Source organism: Capricornis sumatraensis, chromosome 18, assembly GCF_032405125.1.
Source record: "Capricornis sumatraensis isolate serow.1 chromosome 18, serow.2, whole genome shotgun sequence".
In the NCBI taxonomy this organism is placed as follows: Eukaryota; Metazoa; Chordata; class Mammalia; order Artiodactyla; family Bovidae; genus Capricornis; species Capricornis sumatraensis.
In genome coordinates, this window is record NC_091086.1 from 41,806,739 (window position 1) to 41,828,061 (window position 21,323).

Below are 21,323 nucleotides of genomic sequence, written 5' to 3' on the forward strand. Positions count from 1 at the left end.
ACATGTACAGAATAGGTCTGTGAGCTACTTAATTAAAATCCTAGCCTAAAGACTTCCTCAAAGCCTTTTAAAAATAAACTAAATGCAAATTTTCTATGTTAATAAGTTTTAATTATTGATTTTGTGGGTAATTATGGCTAATTACAATACTCTTTAAAGAGGTGATAGATGTCAGCCTATCTCCTTTCTCTGTTCTCAAAGTTTTGGGATGGATCTCTTAGCGAAGGAAATGTTGCCAAAACCACTTCCACAGCTTCTTATCCTTAGCCTCTGGCTGTGTCAAGTGAAAATAAAAGGGGGGTTCAGTTCTGATCCTGAAGCCTGACCTGTACCCACAGTGGATAAACATTTTGTAGATGAAACAAATATGAATGGCCAGAACCAATTGCTTTTGATGCCTCGGTCTTGGACCAGTAGAAGCATTGCCAGGGGAAGTGGAGCATGATGCTCCTTGGCTTATACTGCCTCCCAAGGCTGTTCCCGAGAGATGGTATAAATAGGTCTCTAGGAGCCCTGACTGGTAGGCTATATTGATAGATATCATGTGGGGAAGGGGCACAAAAGGGATGTGTCTTAAATAACCTGAAAGTCAGAAGAGAAGTGAGATCAAATCACAAAGAGCCCTTCAGGCTAAGAGTTGCTTTGGTGAAAAACCCCACAGGTTGAAATCTTTCATCATGGATAACTCAGAGCCACCTACTTACATCTGTGTACCTTCTGGCCTTAGTAGACAAAGATGATTAGGTCAACCCTGGGTCTTTGAAGAGCGAATCACTCTTCTTACTTTTCCACTTTGCCGCATCCACGGACCAAGTCACATCCTCCACCTCAGTGTGGGATGTCCAGACTCTGTCTAGTCATGGAAAGGTCCACAGCTGAGGTAGAGAATCTAAGCTTTGGGTTCACTTAGGTATTTTCAGCCTCATCTGAGAATTCTCATGTTTCTTGGGTTAAGGTTGGACATTTAGTATTCTGAATTTCTAGCATTGCCTTCCATTTTTATTCTCCTTCCTCCTTTCCCATTGAAAATTCCACAGAACATTTCTTAAATTCTCAATAATTACGGGTACACCAAAGACACTTGCTGAATGAACGAATGACTCAATACCCCAGATATCTACTTCTAAATCTCACTTTGAGATTCTAATCCACCATGGGATTAACTTAGCCTATCCCTTTCTTTTTTCATAAAGTATTTTGGCTTCCAGGACAAACAACTACATGTTTATATACGTGTGTGTGATCAGAAATGATAAATAAGAGCAAAAACTATAGGGTCAATGAGCTGAGGCCTGGGCAGTTACTCTTAAAGAAATAATTTCCTATCTACTCAAGTAAATATTAGGATTTTTCTTCCTTATCACTGGAGCATCCACACACCACAGTGAGTCAGCTCCCATGACCAGTGTCTACTAAAGAGTATTCACAGGACTAGAACAAAGTGTCTTGTATTTAAATCATCTGCCCAAAGCAGGTTCCTTAACTGTTTCATGATTCTGTATCCTCATCTGTAAAATGAGGATAATGATAAAGCTTACCTCAAGAGGTTAATGTGAGGATTAAGTTAGTCAATTCCACAAAATACTTAGAATGATGCTGGGCACATAATCATTCAGTACATGTTAGACATTGTCTCCCTTGTATGGTGTTAGAGATAAAGGTCTTCACAATAACCACCCTGGTCTGACTCATGTCCTTTTTCACAAGCAGTAAATATATTTGTCCTTTACCATTAAGTTCACAAGCAAAGTCAAAGGAGACCACTAGATTCTAGTATGAGGGCAAAGTGGGGCAGATATAACCTTACAGTTGAGTTCAGAAATAATGTCTAAGAATCTAAGTCAGTATGTTTCTTACAAAATACTAACATTGAAATTTATTGATGATATTGATAGATATTATCGAATAATTTCCAACTAAATATATTAAACAGGTATTGAAGTGAGGGACGTACAGAGATGCCTCGGGTTTGATCTGGATTTGTCTCTGAAGGCTGGAGTTGAAGTTACAGGAAATGTTGATTCAAAACATTGCTCAAAGAAGGGTATGGGTCAAATGGGTAAGTATGATTTAACTTTAGGGTTAAAAGAAGGAAGAAATGTCCATGAAAACTGCCCTGTCATATGAGTCTTGTTTATTGTCTCTCCTCTTTATTTAAAAACAAAACAAAAACCTAAAAGTGTTTAAAGCTATTTTACATTTTTTTTTTCTTGGCTGAGCCACACTAGCTTGTGGGATCTTAGTTCTCAGGCCAGAGATCAAACGTGGGCCCTTGGTTGTAAAAGCATATAGTTCTCACCACTGGACTGCCAGGAAATTCCCCAAAACTATTTTATCTTTATAGTGTTTCCCAAATGGCTATAAACACAAGTAACCTGGGGACATATATTCAGTGGCTGAGCCCTGAAGTGCACAGCTCTGGTGGTGGTCATTGTAGATTTGTAGATTTACCGTGACAATGGTAGAATACCAATAGTAGAAAAATATCTTGAGGAAAGTTTTCTTTATTTTCCCCTAATTTTAACAAAGCTTCTGAATGGCCTAGAGGAGGTGCTGTCTGTGTCCATCAAGAGAGGAGAAGGCCAAAGCCATCTCCTTAACACCCTAATTTTCCACCTGACTCAAAATCCCTAATTCATCCTCACCCACCTGGTCAAAAAGTACAAACTCCCAGTTATAAGATAAACACATACTGTGGATGTAATATACAACATGATGACTCTAGTCAACACTGCTGTGTGATATGTTTGAAAGTCACTAAGAGAATAGATCCTAAAAGGTCCCATCATAAGGAAAAAATCATTTTTGTAACCATATGAGGTGATATGTGCTAACTAAACTTTGTGACAATCATTTTGTAATATATATATATATGTATGTCAAGTCATTATGTTGTCCACCTTAAACTTACAAAGTGTTGTATGTCAATTATATCTCAATAAAACTGGGTGAAAATGGGAAAATCCCTAATCCATCCTTAACATTAAGTCAGTACATAACTTTTTTAAGAAATATAAATTGCTTGGTATAAATATTACCTATGTTGCTAATCATTGGCAGATTTATAATCAAGAGTGGTACTGGAGTTCTCAATTTTTCATTCTGACTAGAAATACTTGAGGACATTCTCAGAAATGCACATGCCTAAGATTCACCTTTAAAGAGTCAGCTGATAGTGGAGAAATAGAGGAGAGGAACACCTAATATTTTTAAAAGCATACCAGTCACAAGCATGTGGTCATGAATGGAAACTACCGCCGAAGTGAGAAGAAAGCTGACTTTGCCATCAGATGTCATAATTTCAAAATTTGACCCTGAAGCTTGCTGTGTGGTCTTGGGCTAGTCACTCCCTGCCTCTGAGGTTCAGTTTTCTCATCTATAAAAATAAGGAAGGATGAAAATATCATCTTGGAATTAGATTTTTAGTTCAAAAAATTCACAGCTCTAAATGATTCACCCAAATCTTTTTTAAAGTGCTTTGGTCTGGGAGAGACTGAGGGAGAAATATGCAAAAAATGTGGTGGAAAAAATTGTGTTTATTTATTCTTTTTTCATATTCTTTGATATTTTATAATATTAAAATAGTCAATGCAAATTTATATAAAATATAATTATGAAGGTAAGGCTTCAACAAAAAATGCATGCAATCCAGGTTCGTGTTGGACTTCCCTGGTGGTCCAGTAGTTCAGAATCCACCCACCAGTGCAGAGGATGTGGGTTCGATTCCTGGTCTGGGAAGACTTCACATGCTGTGGGGCAACTAAGCCTATGCACCACAACTGCTGAAGCCCATGTGCTCTAGACCCATTCTCCGCAACAAGAGAAGCCACTGCAATCAGAAGCTCATGCATTGCAACTGGACATTAGCCTCTGCTCATCACAACTAGGGAACGCCCATACAGCAACGAAGACCCAGCGCAGCCAAAAATAAATAAATTTATTTTTTTTAATAAAAACTCATGTCCCCATGTGTGCCCATGCTTAGGTGATGAACTTTAAATTATTGTATTGTGTGTGTTCAGTCATCCAGTCATGTCCAACTCTTTCTGACCCCATGGACTACAGCACACCAGGCTTCCCTGTCCCTCACCATCTCCTGGAGTTTGCCCAAGTTCATGTTCATTTCAATTATTAATGTATCTTAAATATCATTCCATTTATATTTTCTTTAAAAAGATTGAAATCTATAATTGTCTACTAATAAAAATTATCCTTGGATTTCTTCTTGGCCTTTTGGCTAAGATCAAGTGTAAAAATTACCCTTGGAGATTTGGGGTGAACAAATTACCTAAGTAATATTTATAAGTAAAATTCAATAAATGTACTAGAGCTATACCTTGTGAAAGGGTTCAATAAATATTTATCAAATATCACAGAACTATACACACTTTACTTATGTCATCTTTCTCTTCTCAGAAACGAAGCCAGAGGCTGACCTCTTCGACGATGTTATTACATTCATAAGAGGAGGAACCAGAAAATATGCAACTGAACTGAAAGAGAAACTTCTCAGAGGAGCCAAAATGATTAATGTGACTGACTTTGTAAATTGGGCCTCTTCCTTAAATGATGCTCCGGTGCTCATAAGCCAAAAAGTAAGAAATACTTATTTTCTAATAGAAGATTTTGTCATTTTCTGACTAAATGGAACTTCATCTGAAAGACATGTGAGTATCTGAGTCACTCACTCACACCCCATCCCTGAAAGCAGCAGGGCATAGAAGAAAGGTGCGGAAGGGGCATCAGACCCTCGCAGACTGAGGCTCAGTGTCTGTTCCTCTCTAGATGTGTTGTTTTTTCTGACTTCTGCAATGCTGAGTTCTCCAGGGCTCCGTGTTTACTTTGAAGACTTAGTATGATTGCTTATATAGAGACTAGGCACAGATTGGTACAAAATAGTTGCCCAGGAATTGTCAGTTCCCTTCCATCTGCGCTGGTTGTTCCTTGCCTTCAGGTGACATCATACCACCCTTTTCAACATAGAATTATATTTATCAAGGGCCTGTGTAAAAGAAAAGTTCATAAGTCCTCAGAAAGTAAGACCAAGGATGAGAAATTCTCATGGTTAGGAAATCCTTTCCTTTTTGTTTCTTGATCATAATAGTCTTCAGTTTATAAACTTTTTGGGACTTTACAGTCTGGTGCTTATTCCTAAGGGGAAAAAATGGCATTATAACTATTAATAAAAAATATAACTGACAATGTTATTTAGCCTCATCATTCTCTCCCCAAGCTAACTAAAAAGGTATGTGTTTTCCTTTACTGCTTATTTTGTTCCTGCTATTGTTAGAAAGTATTTTTCCTACTTTCTTCTATGAAAGTGAAAAGTAAAAGTTTTAGTTGCTCAGTCCTGACTCTTTGCAGCCCCATGGACTGTAACCCACTAGTCTCCTCTGTCCATGGGATTCTCCAGGTAAGAATACTTGAGTGGGTAGCCATTCCCTTCTCCAGGGAATCTTCCCAACCTAGGAATCAAACCCAGGTCTCCTGCTTTGAAGGCAGATTCGTGACTGTCTGAGCTCTTTTTCCCTGTCAGTTTCACAATTTTCTTCCCTCAGGTCAAATTTATCTTTGATTAACCCATACTTCCATTTTATTAACTTGAGCTATAAACATGTTGACATTTTTGCTAGGAGAATTGGGTTTCTTCATTCTTCATTACTGCCTTTAAAGGGAATGAAACTACCAAAGCTATCTCATTTATGTGATTGAGAAACTCAGAAACTACAAAATTATGATGGAAATCTATGAAAATCTAGCCAGTTGTAAATGTGCAAACACATCCATGAAAGACATCAAATATTTTGTTCAAAAGCTAGGATAAAGAGAAGAAAAAAGCTAACCAAAATTAAAATCACAAGAGTCCACTTTTATTTCGTCATATTTAAAAAATATTTATACTCATTATCTTGAACTCAGTGAAATAAATCTTTCAGATCTTAAACAGGAAAATAATTGGTTGAGAATTCCCTGGTGATCTAGTAGGTTAGAACTCTGTACTTTCACTGCCAAGGGCCTACGTCTGATCTCTGGTGCAGGAACTAAGATCCTACAAGCCAAGTGCCAAACAAACAAGAAAAGAATTGATTTAGATAGAAGTTTACATTCAGTTCATGCATTCATGCATGCTCAGTCTTGTCTGACTCTGTGACCCTATGGACTGTAGTCCACCAGACTCCACTGTCCATGGAATTCTCCAGGCAAGAATACTGCAACAAGTTGCCATTTCCTCCTCCAGGGGAACTTCCCAACCTAGGGATCAAACCTGTCTCTTGTGTCTCCTGCATTGGCAGACAAAGTCTTTCCCACTGCGCTACCCTTACATTCAGAAGGACATCAAAAGTGACTTGTCTTCTCATCTCTGCAAAGTTCAACTGTTCTTGTATGGATCCAAGATTGTTCTCTGAGGAGGTCTTAATAATAATTTATCATATTCTATTGTTGTTGTTCAGTCACTGAGTCCTGTCCAACTCTGCAACCCTATGGACTGCAGCATGCCAGGCTCCTCTGTCCTTCATTATCGCCTGGAATTTGCTCAGTTTCACGTCCGTTGAGTCAGTGATGCTATCCAACCATCTCATCTTCTACCACCCGCTTCCCGTTCTGCTTTCAATCTTTTCTAGCATCAGGATCTTTCCCAATGAGCTGGCTGATCACATTAGATGACCAAAGTATTGGAGTTACAACATCAGTCCTTCCAGTGAATATTCAGGATTGATTTCCTTCAGGATTGACTGGTTTGATTTCCTTGCTCTCCAAGGGAGTTTCAAGAGTCTTCTCCAGCACCACAGTTTGAAAACATCAATTTTTCGACACTCAGCCTTCTTTATGGTCCAGCTCTCACATCCATACATGACTACTGGGAAAACCATAGCTTTGACTCTATGGACATTTGTGGCTAAAGTGACGTCTCTGCTTTTTAATATGCTATCTAGGTTTGTCATAGCTTTCCTTCCAAGGAGCAAGTATCTTTTAATTTCATGGCTGCAGTCACCATCTGCAGTGATTTTGGAGCCCAATAAAAGAAAATCTGTCACTGCTTCCACTTTTTCCCCTTCTACTTGCCATTAAGTGATGGGACCAGATGCCATAATCTTAGTTTTTCTCATATTGAGTTTCAAGCCAGCTTTTTTACTCTCCTTTTTTGCTGTCATCAAGAGACTCTCTTAATTGTTCTTCACATTCTGCCATTAGAGTGGTATCATCTGTATATCTGAGGTTGCTGATATTCCCACTGGCAGTCTTGATTCCAGCTTGTGAGTCATCCAGTCTGGTATTTTGTAAGAGGTACTCTGCATATAAGTTAAATAAGCAGGATGACACAATACAGTCTTGTCATACTTCTTTACAATATTGAACCAGTCCATTGTTCCATGTCCACTTCTAACTGTTGCTTCTTGACAGGCATACAGGTTTCTCAGAAGACAGGTAAGGTGATCTGGTACTACCAGTTCTTTAAGAATTTTCCAGTTTGTTGTGATCCACACAAAGGCTATACATAGTCAAAGAAGCAGAAGAAGATGTTTTTCTGGAACGCCCTTGCTTTCTACATGATCCAACAAGTGTCAGCAATTTGATCTCTGGTTCCTCTGCCTCTTTGAAATCCAGCTTGCACATCTGGAAGTTCTCACTTCATGTACTGCTGAAGCCTGGCTTGAAGGATTTTGACCATAGCCTTGCTAGCATGTGAGATGAGAGCAATTGCACAGTAGTCTGAACTTTTTTTTTTTGCACTACCCTTCTTTGGGTTTGGAATGAAAACTGACCTTTTCTACTCCTGTGGCCACTGCTGAGTTTTCCAATTTTGCTGACGTATTGAGTGCAGCACTTTAACAGCATCATCTTTGGGATTTTAAATAGTTCAGCTGGAATTCCATCATCTCCAATGGCTTTGTTTGTAGTAATGTTTCCTAAGGCCTACTTGACATCACACTCCAGAATATCCTAGAGCTGCTGATTTTTTAAATCTCAAGTCAATAAAGTATCTGCTGAAGACTTACTGCTGAATTTACTAGAATTATTCAAAGACATTCATCAGCTCTGTTGGCTCAGTACTACTGGCTGGATGCAAAATACAGTTTATTCTATTTTTAAGGACAACGATTGACTCCCATATTTTTAGACTAGTAGGCATTTCATCTTCCTGATAGCTCAGTTGGTAAGGAATCCACCTGCAGTGTGGGAGACCTGGATTTGATCCCTCGATTGGGAAGATCCCCTGGAGAAGGGAAAAGCTACCCACTCCGGTATTCTGGCCTTGAATATTCCACGGACTGTATAGTCCATGGGGTCACAAAGAGTCAGACGTGACTGAGTGACTTTCACTTTCACTCAAGCATTTTATCTAAAATATCTGCATGTTTCTTTCTTCAAGAATTGGAAGCTTGGATTTTTCATATTAATGTTCTCCCTGAGAAAAAGTCAACCATAGTGAGTCCACCATGAAACATTTCTTAAATTCATCTTATTAGAGAAGAAATTCAGAAAATAGGAAAATAATATGAACTTTTTGACTCTGTATGGCTTTTAAACCTCTAAAGAGACCTGAGATAAAGCTTAATTTAATCTTGAAATAGATTCCAAGTTATTTTGCTCTTTTAAATGTAAGGTCCTTTGGTTAACTGGCATTTCCACGAGATAACTGAACAATCTATAGTCATGGATTTATTCTTTGGTAATTGACAATAGTCTGTGTATTATGACATGTCCAAATACTGGGATAACCATAATAAAATAATTGGCCTTTCTATTCAATTATGCAAAAAATGGAAAAAGCCCCTCCCTACCCATGTTAAACTGGTTTATATTTAATTCTCTGTAGGCAGCAGCAGTAGCAGCAGCAGCAGCAATCTACATCAATTATCTAGGTGTTTATGTTGCAAAGAGTTTCTCTTGGAGGAAACATGAGGAAGTTACATCAGTCTAAATTAAAAGCTGCTTAAATATGTTACTGAGATTTTCTAAGCAAAGCACTTGGTTTTATTTATATTTATTTTCCACACTAAAGTAACTATGACCATGCTTATTAAGTATAATACTGTCACTTTGATTACCCTTTTGTTTGTGGCCAAGACACTTGAGTGTCTTGGCCCAGCCCAAGAATTGTCCTTCAGCCCTTCTCTGAAGAGGAGATAAGCTAGGTCACCCTTCCAGTACTGGTTTTGTCATAGTCTTCGGCTTTCATGAAAATATACTATTCCCATTTCCCTCTTGCCTGAACGTTAACATAAACGGCCCTACATTTTGCCTCAATAGAATACCTGAACTTTGGTTTCTTTAGCTTACTGCCACAAACTAGTTATTAAAATGTCAACTGAGCGAAATTACATTTAGTAAGGATTGCCTGAGAGATATAAAGTTTATGATTTCCTCCAGAGCAGTAGTAGTAGAGATCGATCAGCATAGGTAGCATATAGCATACTGACTTCCTGCAGAGTTTTATTTTTGCATTATAAAACCTAATTTATGCTTGCTTTATTTACTGAAAGGATATTACATAATACAACGTCCCCTTTATGAGAACGCATGGGAGATATCACTGTTCATTCTCAGTTTCAAGTTCATTTTGTTTCTCTTGGGAATCAAGTGAGCTTTTCTTACATGCATGTAATTTAAAATCCAGTTGTCTTATTCAACTTGCAAAAATATAACCAAATTTATGACTCACCTTGTGCACTGATGGGTCTTCCTGCATGACTTTTGTGCATTTTTTGTTGCTTTTGCCTTCATCTTGCCTTTGCCATGCATTCTCAATTCTCCTTTCCCTCATTTCCCTCAGCAGCTCTTATCCACCCACATATCAAGTTCTATTAAGCTCTTTCTGGAGCAACTTTGAGTAAGAATGAATCAATTGATCTACCATTTTTGTTTATCATGCAACTCTTAGCATGATGCACCAGATGTTAAAAAACATCAGAAGAATTTTAAAGAGCTGTGGTACCAATGTTCTACACTATAGTCATTACAGTTATAGTGACATCATCCCTGACTCCCTTGTATAGCAGTTTAAAACAAAACACTTTTTCAACAAACTACATTTGGTTCATATAGTTTCATTAAGTGGACATCAAGAAACTTAAGTGTAGTTAATATCAAACTGTATTGTGAATTCATTGTATTTTAAGCATGTCACATGATAGATTACATCTACTGAAAATTCATAATTTTTATGAATTAGCAGTAGGATTCAGATTTTCACTATGGCATCTTTACTTGGGAGAAAGAAACGTCTACTGAAAATGATAGAAAGAGAACAGTTAGCTAGTATGGGAGAACAATGAAAACGGTTTTCTTACTTAACAGAAGGCCAAAGTTCATCGGAGGGAAAAAATGCGGCTCTTAAACTTCAAGAAGTGCATTTTCATTGTTCTTTGTCTTCTTTTGGGATTCTTGACTCCAGGGGCTCCTCTGAAACTATTTACCATTGCGCGTCCTTCCTTCTTATCTCTTTGAACACTGTTTATGAATTTCATCCAAACTGTATTTTCTCTGTGACCCTCTAATCCTGTATCTTCAGTTCTCTGGCCTTGACTTTCCTTTGAAGGGTAAAAACAAGATGGATTTCTTTTCGTGAAAATCAAAATAACTCCACCACATACTTATGCTGTTTGTGCTAATGTGGCAACACTGTTAAGAGGTTTCTTTCTTCCAATTAAATATGTCAGAGTTGGAATCTGAATCCTACATGCTAATTCATAAAAGACTCCACTGAGGGACAGTTGTGGGGACTTTGTAGAAGTTCATGTATTCAGGATATAAGCCTATTCTCCTATAACAGTGTTACAGATGTCTTCTTTCACTGGAGGACTTTCACCCTCCAGTGGCATTCTTTTTTGTTAGTTTGTTTTTATTGGCTGTGCCACGTGGCATGTGGGGATCTTTGTTCCCCAATCAGGGATCAAACCTGCATTTCCTGCAGTAGAAGCTCGGACCACCAGGGAAGTCCCTTTTCTAGTTTTTTAATTTATTTTTTATTTACTTATTTTGGGCTGTGTCAAGTCTCAGTTGCAGCATGCAGGAACTTTCGTTGTGGTATGAGGGCTTCTCTGTAACTGAGGCACAAAAGCTTAGTTGCCCCATGGCATGTGGAATCTTAGTTCCCTGACCAGATATCCAACTCATATCTCCCATATTGCCAGGGATTCTATCAGAGTAGCTTGAGGCTTGAGGTGATTCTATTTTCTTCCAAAGAAAATACATATGTATATTTTTAAAGTTTCTGGGGTACTAACTCAGGATTATGTTTAAACTGGCTGCATTCTTTGCCAGGGCTTCCTCAGTTCCAATTCCCGCTTACTTCTAGGGCTCTGGTCCTTGAGTCTCAGCCAAAAACACAACTTGTTTACCTTTGTTGTTTCTGAATTCCAATCTTTTTCCCAGCCCAGTAACATGCTGCCCTACCTCTTAGCTCCTCTTCCTGATTTAAGAAATGTGTCAAGGAGACTGTTAACCCAAAAGTACTGATCTCACCTCACTGAACTTCCACCACCTCCCTGGTCTTAGCCTAGTCATATTTTGTTATCTTGTTAGTTCTCCAGGGTCTTCAAGTGGATTTTTAAACTTCACTTTTATTTACTTGTTCAGCTTTTCTCATTGTCCTCAGAAAACGGATTGGTTAACATTATTTAATCTATCATTACTCTTCTGCAGGAATTTGTGGTATATTTTTTAATCTCATCTTTCTTGAATCTTTAGATTCTAATTTCTTCTAAATTTTGCTATCTCATTTCAAAGTACTATGCCACCAAAGGGTCTCATTTGCAATGCTATGGACTGTACCCTGCCAGGCTCCTCAGTCCATGGGATTCTCCAGGCAAGATTACTGGAGTGGGTTGTCATGCTCTCCTCCAGGGGATCTTCCCAATCCAGGGATTGAACCCAAGTCTCTTATGTCTCCTGCATTGGCAGGTGGGTTCTTTACCACTAGTGCCACCTGGGAAGCCCGTATATGGTTTATATAGATTTATAAAACATAAGTCTATATATTCTATCTGTGTTATGTATGTAACATTAGTGTAAGAATTATTTTTTAAACTCTGCACTATATTACTGCTGCTGCTGCTGCTGCTGCTGCTAAGTCGCTTCAGTCGTGTCCGACTCTGTGCGACCCCATAGGTGGCAGCCCACCAGGCTCTGCCGTCCCTGGGATTCTCCAGGCAAGAACACTGGAGTGGATTGCCATTTCCTTTTCCAATGCAGGAAAGTGAAAAGTGAAAGTGAAGTCGCTCAGTCGTGCCCAACTCTTAGCGACCCTGTGGACTGCAGCCCACCAGGCTCCTCAGTCCATGGGATTTTCCAGGCAAGCTAGAGTAGTCTTTTTGTCTTTACACCCTCAAATCTCAACTTCATAGTCATTTTCTCAGGAAAGCTTTTCCAAACTTCCCTGATTCAATTGTGGCAACTATGTATCTTACTCCAGGAATTTAAGAGTACAAAATAAATAAATCACTTTGCTTCATTTATTTAAGTATGATTAAATTTGACATTTCCACTCTTCCTTCTGCTGGAAAATTTCATCTGTCATTCATTTGTCGGATGGGTTCAGGGTGGTTCTTGCTTGTCCAGATGTTTCTCGTCGGGAAATAAGGATATGACATATGTAAGTATTTAGTCCATTGTGGTCACCCTGATGACCTCATGGTTAAAGTTTACAAGCTTACTTGACATCAAGTGGTTTCAAACTTTCCATGCCAAGACTGTGCATTGGAGACACTGACAAATCTGTAGCCTGGTCCCTGATAGCCACCTTCCCTGGGGGCCCTTCAAAGATTTTGCTACTTGCTAAAACAGCTGTTAGAGATCTAGTTATGGTTCCCGCTACTTGAAGTATATGCTAACTCTATCCTCTTCCTAGACTGGAGGAAAGCTCTCCCTCAAAGGTAATAAAATATTCGTGTTTAGGGACGTTCTGGACTTGGCATCACACATAAACCTCCTCTTAGACAAGAGATCGCAAGCGCTTGTCTACCTTCTGGAAGGGGGAGACAGAAAAAAGGCAGCAAAAAAGATTCACCATAAATATGTCAGTAAATTATCTCGCAGTATCAGTCTCCTTTCCTCAATAATGGGCTTCCCTGGTGGCTCAGATGGTAAAGAATCCACCAATGCAGGAGACCCAGGTTTGATCCATGGATCGGGAAGACCCTCCCAGAGAAGAAAATGGCAACCCACTCCAGTATTCTTGCCTGGACTATCCCATGGACAGAGGAGCCTGGAGGGCTACAGTCCGTGGGGGGTAACACAGAGTTGGACAGGACTGAGTGACTAACACACTTTATCTCTATAATAGGATCTCCATGGTTACAGAGATCATAGCTACTTTTGATCACTAGTATAGGCTTAAAAGCTAACATCATGTTGTTGTCAGTCAGTCAGATGTGTCCAATTCTTTGTGACCCCATCGACCATTGCCTGTCATGCTCCTCCATCCATGGGATATTCCAGGCAAGAATACTGGAGTGGATTGCCATTTACTTCTCCAGGGGATCTACCCAACCCAGGGATTAAACCCAGGTTTCCCGTATTACAGGCAGGCTCTTTACCATCTGAGCCACCAACTCTTAGAAGCTAACATTATAGCTGGCAATAATATTCAATAAGCCTTTGTTGAATTAATGAATCAAAGAATAAATAATTTAGTCAAAAATATCACATAAACTAAAATATTAGTCAGTAGGAAAAGACCTAAAATTAAACGTTTTTCTGTCTTGCAGCTGGCTCCGATATATGATCTGATTCCAGTGAAAATGAAAGATGCGCACCTCAAGAAACAAAATTTGGAAAGAGCCATTGAAGACTACATCAATGAATTCAGTTCAAGGAAATGCGAACCGTGCCAAAACGGAGGGACTGTGGTTCTGCTGGACGGAGAATGTGTGTGTTCCTGCCTAAAAGAGTTCAAGGGAGTTGCCTGTGAAATAAAGAAATAGAAAATTTCTAAAGGTGAGAACAACCTCTTTAACATCATTAAGGACAAAAATATGCATTTGGGAGTTATTTAATTTGAAAGCTAGTTCTTCAGTTAATTTTCACTAAGCTTCTAGATTAGCCATATAAACAAAAGATAAAAATGGAACGAATAGTGGAAATGGACAAATCAGCCTTTATGCGTCATTTAGCACACAGTTAACCTTGACCTTTTCCTCTGAATAGAGCTATAGACAATAAATTGTAATGATTGCATTACTTTTTTAGTTATAAAAATTTTACATAAAGGGAAAAGTTTACAGAAGTATAACAAACATCCAGGAACTCACCATGTGAATATGTGTGTGTATATGTAAATATATATATGCAATAAATACTTCAGAACCCCTTTATAAGAAAAATAATCACAGATACAATAGAGTACTTTGTACCACATCATCTCCCTGCAAAAAGCCCAGGTTGATTCTTGTCTCCCACACAACTCAGATACAGTTACTATCTTCTTCCCATTTTATTGATATATAATTGATGTACAGCACTGTCTGAATTTGAGTATAACAAAATTATTTGACTTACATTTCACTTACCTGATTATCACAGTAAGTTAGGTGAATACCCATCATCTCATCTATTAATACAAGATTAAAGAATTAGAAAAAAATATGTTTTCCTTGTGATGAGAATTCAGGATTTTCTCCATTAACAACTTGCATATAATGTGCAGCAGTATTAATTATATTTACCATGTTGTACCTTATATCCCGAGGTCCTCCCTGTAGCTCAAATGGTAAAGAAGCTGCCTGCAATGCAGGAGACCTGGGTTTGATCCATGGGTCAGGAAGATCCCCTGGAAAAGGAAATGGAAACCCAAAGTAGTTATTTATCTTATAATTGGAAATTTTTACCTTTTTGACCATCTTCATTCAATTTCCCCTCTTCTTACCCCCATCCTCTGGTTGCCACAAATATGATCTCTTTCCCTATGAGTTTGTTTGTTTGGTTGGTTGGTTTTGAAGTGTAATCAACCTATAACACTCTGTTAGTTCTTGCTACACAACATAGTTATTTGACATTTCTATACGTTTCAAAAGAATCACCATGATACGTCTAGTTATCATCAGTCACCATAGAAAGATTAAATAGTTGTTGACTATGCTTCTTACACTGTACATTCTGTGCCCCTGACCCCTACTTTGTGCTTCTTAATCTTCCTCACCTTTCCTCGCCTTCTTTTACCCTCCTCCCCTTACAGTCACTTTCGTTAAGTTAGGAGTGTTTCCTTCTGGTCCATATTTTTCACTTTTTCCAAATACATCTGTGCCAATGGGAAAATATCCAATGTTGTTTTGGATGGTTTTTTAATTTCTATAAATGGTATTCACTGAATTTTAATTTTTTCATTTTAACTTTACTATCCTCACCAGTGGCTCAGATATGGTAGAGTTGGCCTGCAATGCAGGAGACCCAGGTCCAATCCCTGGGTTGGGAAGATTCCCCTGGAGAAGGAAATTTCAACCACTCCAGTATTCTCGCCTGGAGAATCCCATGGACAGAGAAGTCTGGCGGGATCCAGACCAAGAAAACAGATTCTTCACTTTTTACAGCTAATCATCTGAAATTATATTTCAATATTTTGCTTTTTTCAAGGAGGAACGACTTTAGCCATCTTTCTAAAACTGAGGATTTGTTAGGTCTTTCATTCTGATAGAATTAATTAGAATCCTAATAGATAAGTAAGATGTAGCTAAACTGTTAATTATCACAAGATTAGCTAGTTAGATTAATTTCTTTTGAAAATCATAACTTACTTTTTTATTGAATAAGCAGTTTCCTACAACAAAATGTCTGAAACAATTATTCAGTTTCCTCAAAGATTTCACGGCCTCAAGTTTATCATTCAACCATACTTTCAACAAAGGTCTGTCTAGTCAAAGCTATGGTTGTTCCAGTCGTCATGTATGGATGTGAGAGTTGGACTATAAAGAAGGCTGAGCACCAAAGAATTGATGCTTTTGAACTGTGGTGTTGAAGAAGACTCTTGAGAATCCCTTGGACTGCAAGGAGAACCCACCAGTCCATCCTAAAGGAAATCAGTCTGAATATTCATTGGAAGGACTGATGCTGAAGTTGAAACTCCAATACTTTTGGCCACCTGATGCGAAGAACTGACTCATTTGAAAAGATCCTGATGCTGGGAAAGATTGAAAGCAGGAGGAAAAGGGGATGACAGAGGATAAGATGGTTGGATGGCATCACTGACTCGATGGACGTGAGTTTGAGTAAATGCTGGGAGTTGGTGATGGACAGGGAGGCTGGCGTCCTGCAGTCCATGGAGTCACAAGGAGTCGGACACCACGGAACTGACAGAAATTTTTTTGCATTTACAAAGAAAATTTTAAAAAATTCGTATTACAAGCGTCTTTTGCCCTTCTTAGCAAACACAGAAACTCGAATATGCTGACAATATACATGTTAATATTTCTCAGAAATGTTAGGATAACTGATTTATCCTATATACTAACTCTGTCTCTCACCTATCTAAAATGTCAGTCTTATGTTCTGTATTCCAAGCAGCATTTGTAGCAAAAAATTCACACTCAGGACCTCTGTTTTCTACCTGTTTCTCTATATGTGGAATATTCTTCAGCTTTCTGTAATTTCTTCAGCTCTGTCTTCTAATTTTTCAGTTATTTTTTTCAGCTACATATAGACTATATCCTATAACCAATGAGCATTTTCTCAAATTCATTTTAATTATAAACTAATTATAATTAATTATAAATAAATTTAATTTCTATTTGTTTGAGTGGTTTTTTTTTTAAGTCTGTTTTTTTCTTTTCTGGCTTACTGGATGTTTCCTATTTCTATTTCTTTGAACATGCTGGTGGTGGTTTAGTCACTAAGTCGTGTCCAACTCTTGTGACCCCATGGACTATAGCCTGCCAGGCTCCTCTATCCATGGGATTTTCCAGGCAAGAATACTGGAGTGGGTTGTCATTTCCTTCTCCAGAGGATCTTCCCGACTCAGGGATCAAACCTGGATCTCCTGCATTGCAAGCAGAATCTTTACCTAGTGAGCTACCAGGGAAGCCCTTTGAACATGCTAAAGATGTTCATATAAAAGCCTCTCTCAGATTGACCTAGAATACATAGTTTCTACACGTACTCATTCACATGGCATTTTTTTCTTGCTTGAGTATTATTAGTTTTTTTATATCAGGCCTGGTCTTCAGTGAAATTTGTTTCCTGTGGGAACCTTGTGTATTCTGGGTAGAGATGGTAATCCTAGGGTTGTTTGTCTCTAGGGATATCCTGTTGTTTTTGTCACTTTGAACCAGTTTTTCATGTAAATTTCTTGATTTGGAGTCTACATTTTGTATTCATGGATAATGACAATCAAAGTCCCTCCTCCTGTACATATCACATGCTTGAAAATACTGGTGTCTTCTGGCTGACTTTTCACACCTAACCGTGAGTTCCTCACTGAGACACTAGACCACAGTGAAACCCTTTTTGCTGACTCTTTCCCTCATGGAAGCACTCCTAGGCATCCAGCTTTCTACAGAATGTTCCGTTCCACATTTCCACATACACTGGACTGACCCCCATCATGAGGCTGAAATCCTTAGGATGTCTTCTTTCTTTTCGCCTACTGTTTACTTAGGGGGGAAGACTCTGCAACTTTCTCCTCCTTCAACTAATCCAACCTCCCTCTCCTTATGTGTTTCTACTTCTCTCAGACCAATGGTTCTCAATCTAGTTGCTAATTGTATCAATATTAACCCGATATTAACATATTAGCTTTTTTTAATGGCAAAATAGAAATATAACAAAACAGATCTCCACCCCCAAATCAATTAAACTGGAACCTGTGTGGTGGATCCTGGGTTGCCATGGTTCTTTTTTTCTTCTTTCTCTCCCTCTCTACCTTTGCTTTTCTTTCTTCTTTTAAATCTTCTGGCTATTCCAATCTATTTAGCCAAGGTTAAAAACCTCTGTTCTGGACCCAGGTCAATTAACACCTCTGATGAAATCTCCTCCAGCATCTCCAGGCATCCGTTCTCTAGCTATGTGTTGAGCAAGTCCCCCCTGCTCTTTTAGCGCTAATCACATTTACTCTCCCAACACCAGATGAACATCCCCTCTAGTTTGGAAATCCATCTTATATCTTAAACCTCACTGTCTTCCCAGCACCTGGACAGTATCTGGTATATCATAGTTCAACAGGATAAAAGGATGAGTAAATTGATGGGTGGTGGATTGACCTAACATTGAAGCTCTATTAATCATTAAGATTTGATAATCCCCTTTGTTTTTCTCTAGGATTGCCGTTGGAAAAAAAAAAAAAATAGAGTTGTTGGTTTCCCTGGGATCATATGGAAAGAAAAATATCAGCACCTTCCAGAGACAGTTCTTGCTGCCAGATGAAAAGCAACATGCTTCATGAAAATCCTACCAACCTCTGAAGTCTCTCTCTTAAATCCACAATGCTTCTTTTTCTCCTTCAATTGCCACGATGTTCCCATTTGTTATTCCCTAATGAGGAGTCAGCAGTGAGGTATGCCAGGACTTCTTTCCCACGCAGCTAATGCAAATCTCTGGCTAGCAAAACAAAACTGAATTAAAAAGAGAATACTGGTTAAAAAGACTTTAAAGTAATTGTCACAGTTCTTCATATGATGAATATGTTCTGGCAGTTCCATTACCACTAGTCTGAACCATGCAATTTTGCTCTTGTTTACATTCCTGTGTCTTGTTCAGTCATTCGTGAATGCGAGCACGCATTCATTCTGCGAATACTTGCCGAACACCTACCACAAGCACAGAACTCTGCTTTTTAAGTGTTAGCTGTGTGATTTAACTCTACACTTCCAGAGGAAAAAATGTATTTGTAACCAAAAACCATTAACTTAAGTCATGTGAAATTGTCTCTATTCAGTCATATTTTACCAAAAACAAAACAAAACCCAGGAATTTCATATGGCCAAACTTAATACGTAGCCTTATGAATTGTGTAAGATAAGTCAGCCTACATAATAAGCTAATCAACAGAGCTGATTGTACACTTTTATTCATTAGACAGCATGGTGCTTAAAATCTGAGAGTTTTTGAAAAGTTCTGACAGTCCTTAAGTAAAAAGAAAGAGGAGATGAAGGAAAACGAGGAGGAGAAGGAGAAGAAAAAGAAGAAAGGCTCAAACTACAAGGGGAAAATGTGAACTCAAAATTAATAAAATTTTAATTAAATGTTAATTTAAGTATTAAAATGCTAATTTATGATTAATAAATAATTAAATTTAATTAAATGTCAATTCTTATGTCTTCACTAATTTATATTCTTTTTATTAATAAACTTTTCACACTTTTGTAAATAAATTTAATTTTCCTCATTTAAAAGAAATTCTAAAGAATGTACACGATTATTGAGAAATCACAATACAAATAATTTCAAAAGCAAATTTTTTTCACTGCTTCATTTATTGTTTAATTGGAGGATAATCAACACAATGTTGTGTTCATTTCTACCATACATCAACATGAATCAGCTATTGATATACATACGTCCCTTCCCTCTTGAACCTCCCTCCCACCCCTATAGGTTGTCACACAGCACCAAATTGAGCTCCCTGCATTGTACAGCAAATACAGAAAATAGATATGGACTATCTATTTTCCATATGATAATGTGTATGTTTCAGTGCTACTCTCTCAGTTTGTCCACCCTCTCCTTCCCCCACTTTGTCCAAAGTCTGTTCTCTATGTGTATCTCTCTATTGCTACTCTGCAAATAGGTTTGTCAGTACTATTTTCCTAGATCCCGTATAGATGCGTTAATATAAGATATTTGTCTTTCTCTTTTTAACTTACTTCACTCTGTATAACAGGCTAAAGATTCACTCACCTCACTAGAACTGACTCAAATTCATCCTTTTTATGGCTGAGTAATATTCCATTGTATATATTTCTTTGTCCATTTGTCTCTCAAGGGACATCTAGGTTGTTTCCATGTCCTGGATATTGTAAATAGTGCTGCAATGAACATTGCGGTACATGTGTCTTTTAGCATTGTGGTTTTCTCAAGGTATATGCCCAGTAGTGGGATTGCTAGGTCCTATGTAGTTTAATTCCTAGTTTTTAAAGAAATCTCTGCACTGTTCTCCACAGTGGCTGTATCATTTTTATTCCCGTCAACAGTTCAAGAGGGTCTTCTTTTCTCCACACCCTCTCCAGAATTTATTGTCTGTGGATTTTTTCGATGATGGCCATTCTCACCAGTGTGAAGCGATACCTCATTGCATTTCTCTAATAATAAGCTATTTGAGCATTTTGTCATGTTTTTATTGGCCATCTGTATGCCTTCTTTGGATCTGTTTAGGTTTTCTGTCCATTTTTTGATTGAGTTGTTTGGGTTTTTGATATTGAACTGCATGAGCTGTTTGTATATTTTGGAGATTAATACTTTGTCAGTGGCTTTATTTGCAATTAATTTCTCCCATTCTGAGAGTTGTCTTTTCATTTCAATTATGGTTTCTTTTGCTATGCAAAAGCTTTTAAATTTAATTAGGTCCCATTTGTTTATTTTCATTTTTATTTCCATTACTTGTAAGAGGCAAGTCATAGAGGATCTTGCTGTGATTTAGGTCAAAGAGTGTTCTGCCTAGGTTTTCCTCTAAGATTTTTATTTTTTCTGGTCTTATATTTAGGTCTTTAATCCATTTTGAGTTCATTTTTATGTATGGTGTTCAGTTCAGTTCAGTTCAGTCGCTCAGCTGAGTCCAACTCTTTGCGACGCCATGAATTGCAGCACGCCAGGCCTCCCTGTCCATCACCAATTCCTGGAGTTCACTCAAACTCATACCCATCGAGTCAGTGATGCCATCCGACCATCTCATCCTCTGTCATCCCCTTCTCCTCCTGCCCCCAATCTCTCCCAGCATCAGAGTCTTTTCCAATGAGCCAACTCTTTGCATGAGGTAGCCAAAGTATTGGAGTTTCAACTTTAGCATCATTCCTTCCAAAGAAATCCCAGAGCTGATCTTCTTTAGAATGGACTGGTTGGATCTCCTTGCAGTCCAAGGGACTCTCAAGTGTCTTCTCCAACACCACAGTTCAAAAACATCAATTCTTCGGCGCTCAGCCTTCTTCACAGTCCAATTCTCACATCCATACATGACCACAGGAAAAACCATAGCCTTGACTAGATGGACCTTTGTTGGCAAAGTAATGTCTCTGCTTTTCAGTATGCTATCTAGGTTGGTCATAACTTTTCTCCCAAGGAGTAAGTGTCTTTTAATTTTATGACTGCAGTCACCATCTGCAGTGATTTTGGAGCCCCCAAAAATAAAGTCTGACACATTTCCATTGTTTCCCCATCTATTTCCCATGAAGTGATGGGAC

At 38.3% G+C, this 21,323-nt stretch overlaps 1 protein-coding gene across 2 annotated transcripts in view; it reads left to right on the plus strand.

The window, feature by feature from the left end:
* The window catches only part of C9 (complement C9), a 65,621-nt gene extending 47,306 nt beyond the window's left edge, over nucleotides 1–18,315 (plus strand). For both annotated transcript variants that reach the window (XM_068990503.1, XM_068990504.1), the window contains 4 exons: nucleotides 1,934–2,059; nucleotides 4,417–4,595; nucleotides 13,713–13,941; nucleotides 18,250–18,315. In XM_068990503.1, coding sequence (XP_068846604.1) covers nucleotides 1,934–2,059; nucleotides 4,417–4,595; nucleotides 13,713–13,928 — 521 coding nt within the window. In that variant the 3' untranslated portion in view covers nucleotides 13,929–13,941; nucleotides 18,250–18,315. The remainder of the gene's footprint in view (nucleotides 1–1,933; nucleotides 2,060–4,416; nucleotides 4,596–13,712; nucleotides 13,942–18,249) is intronic.
* The last annotated feature ends 3,008 nt before the right edge of the window (nucleotides 18,316–21,323 follow it).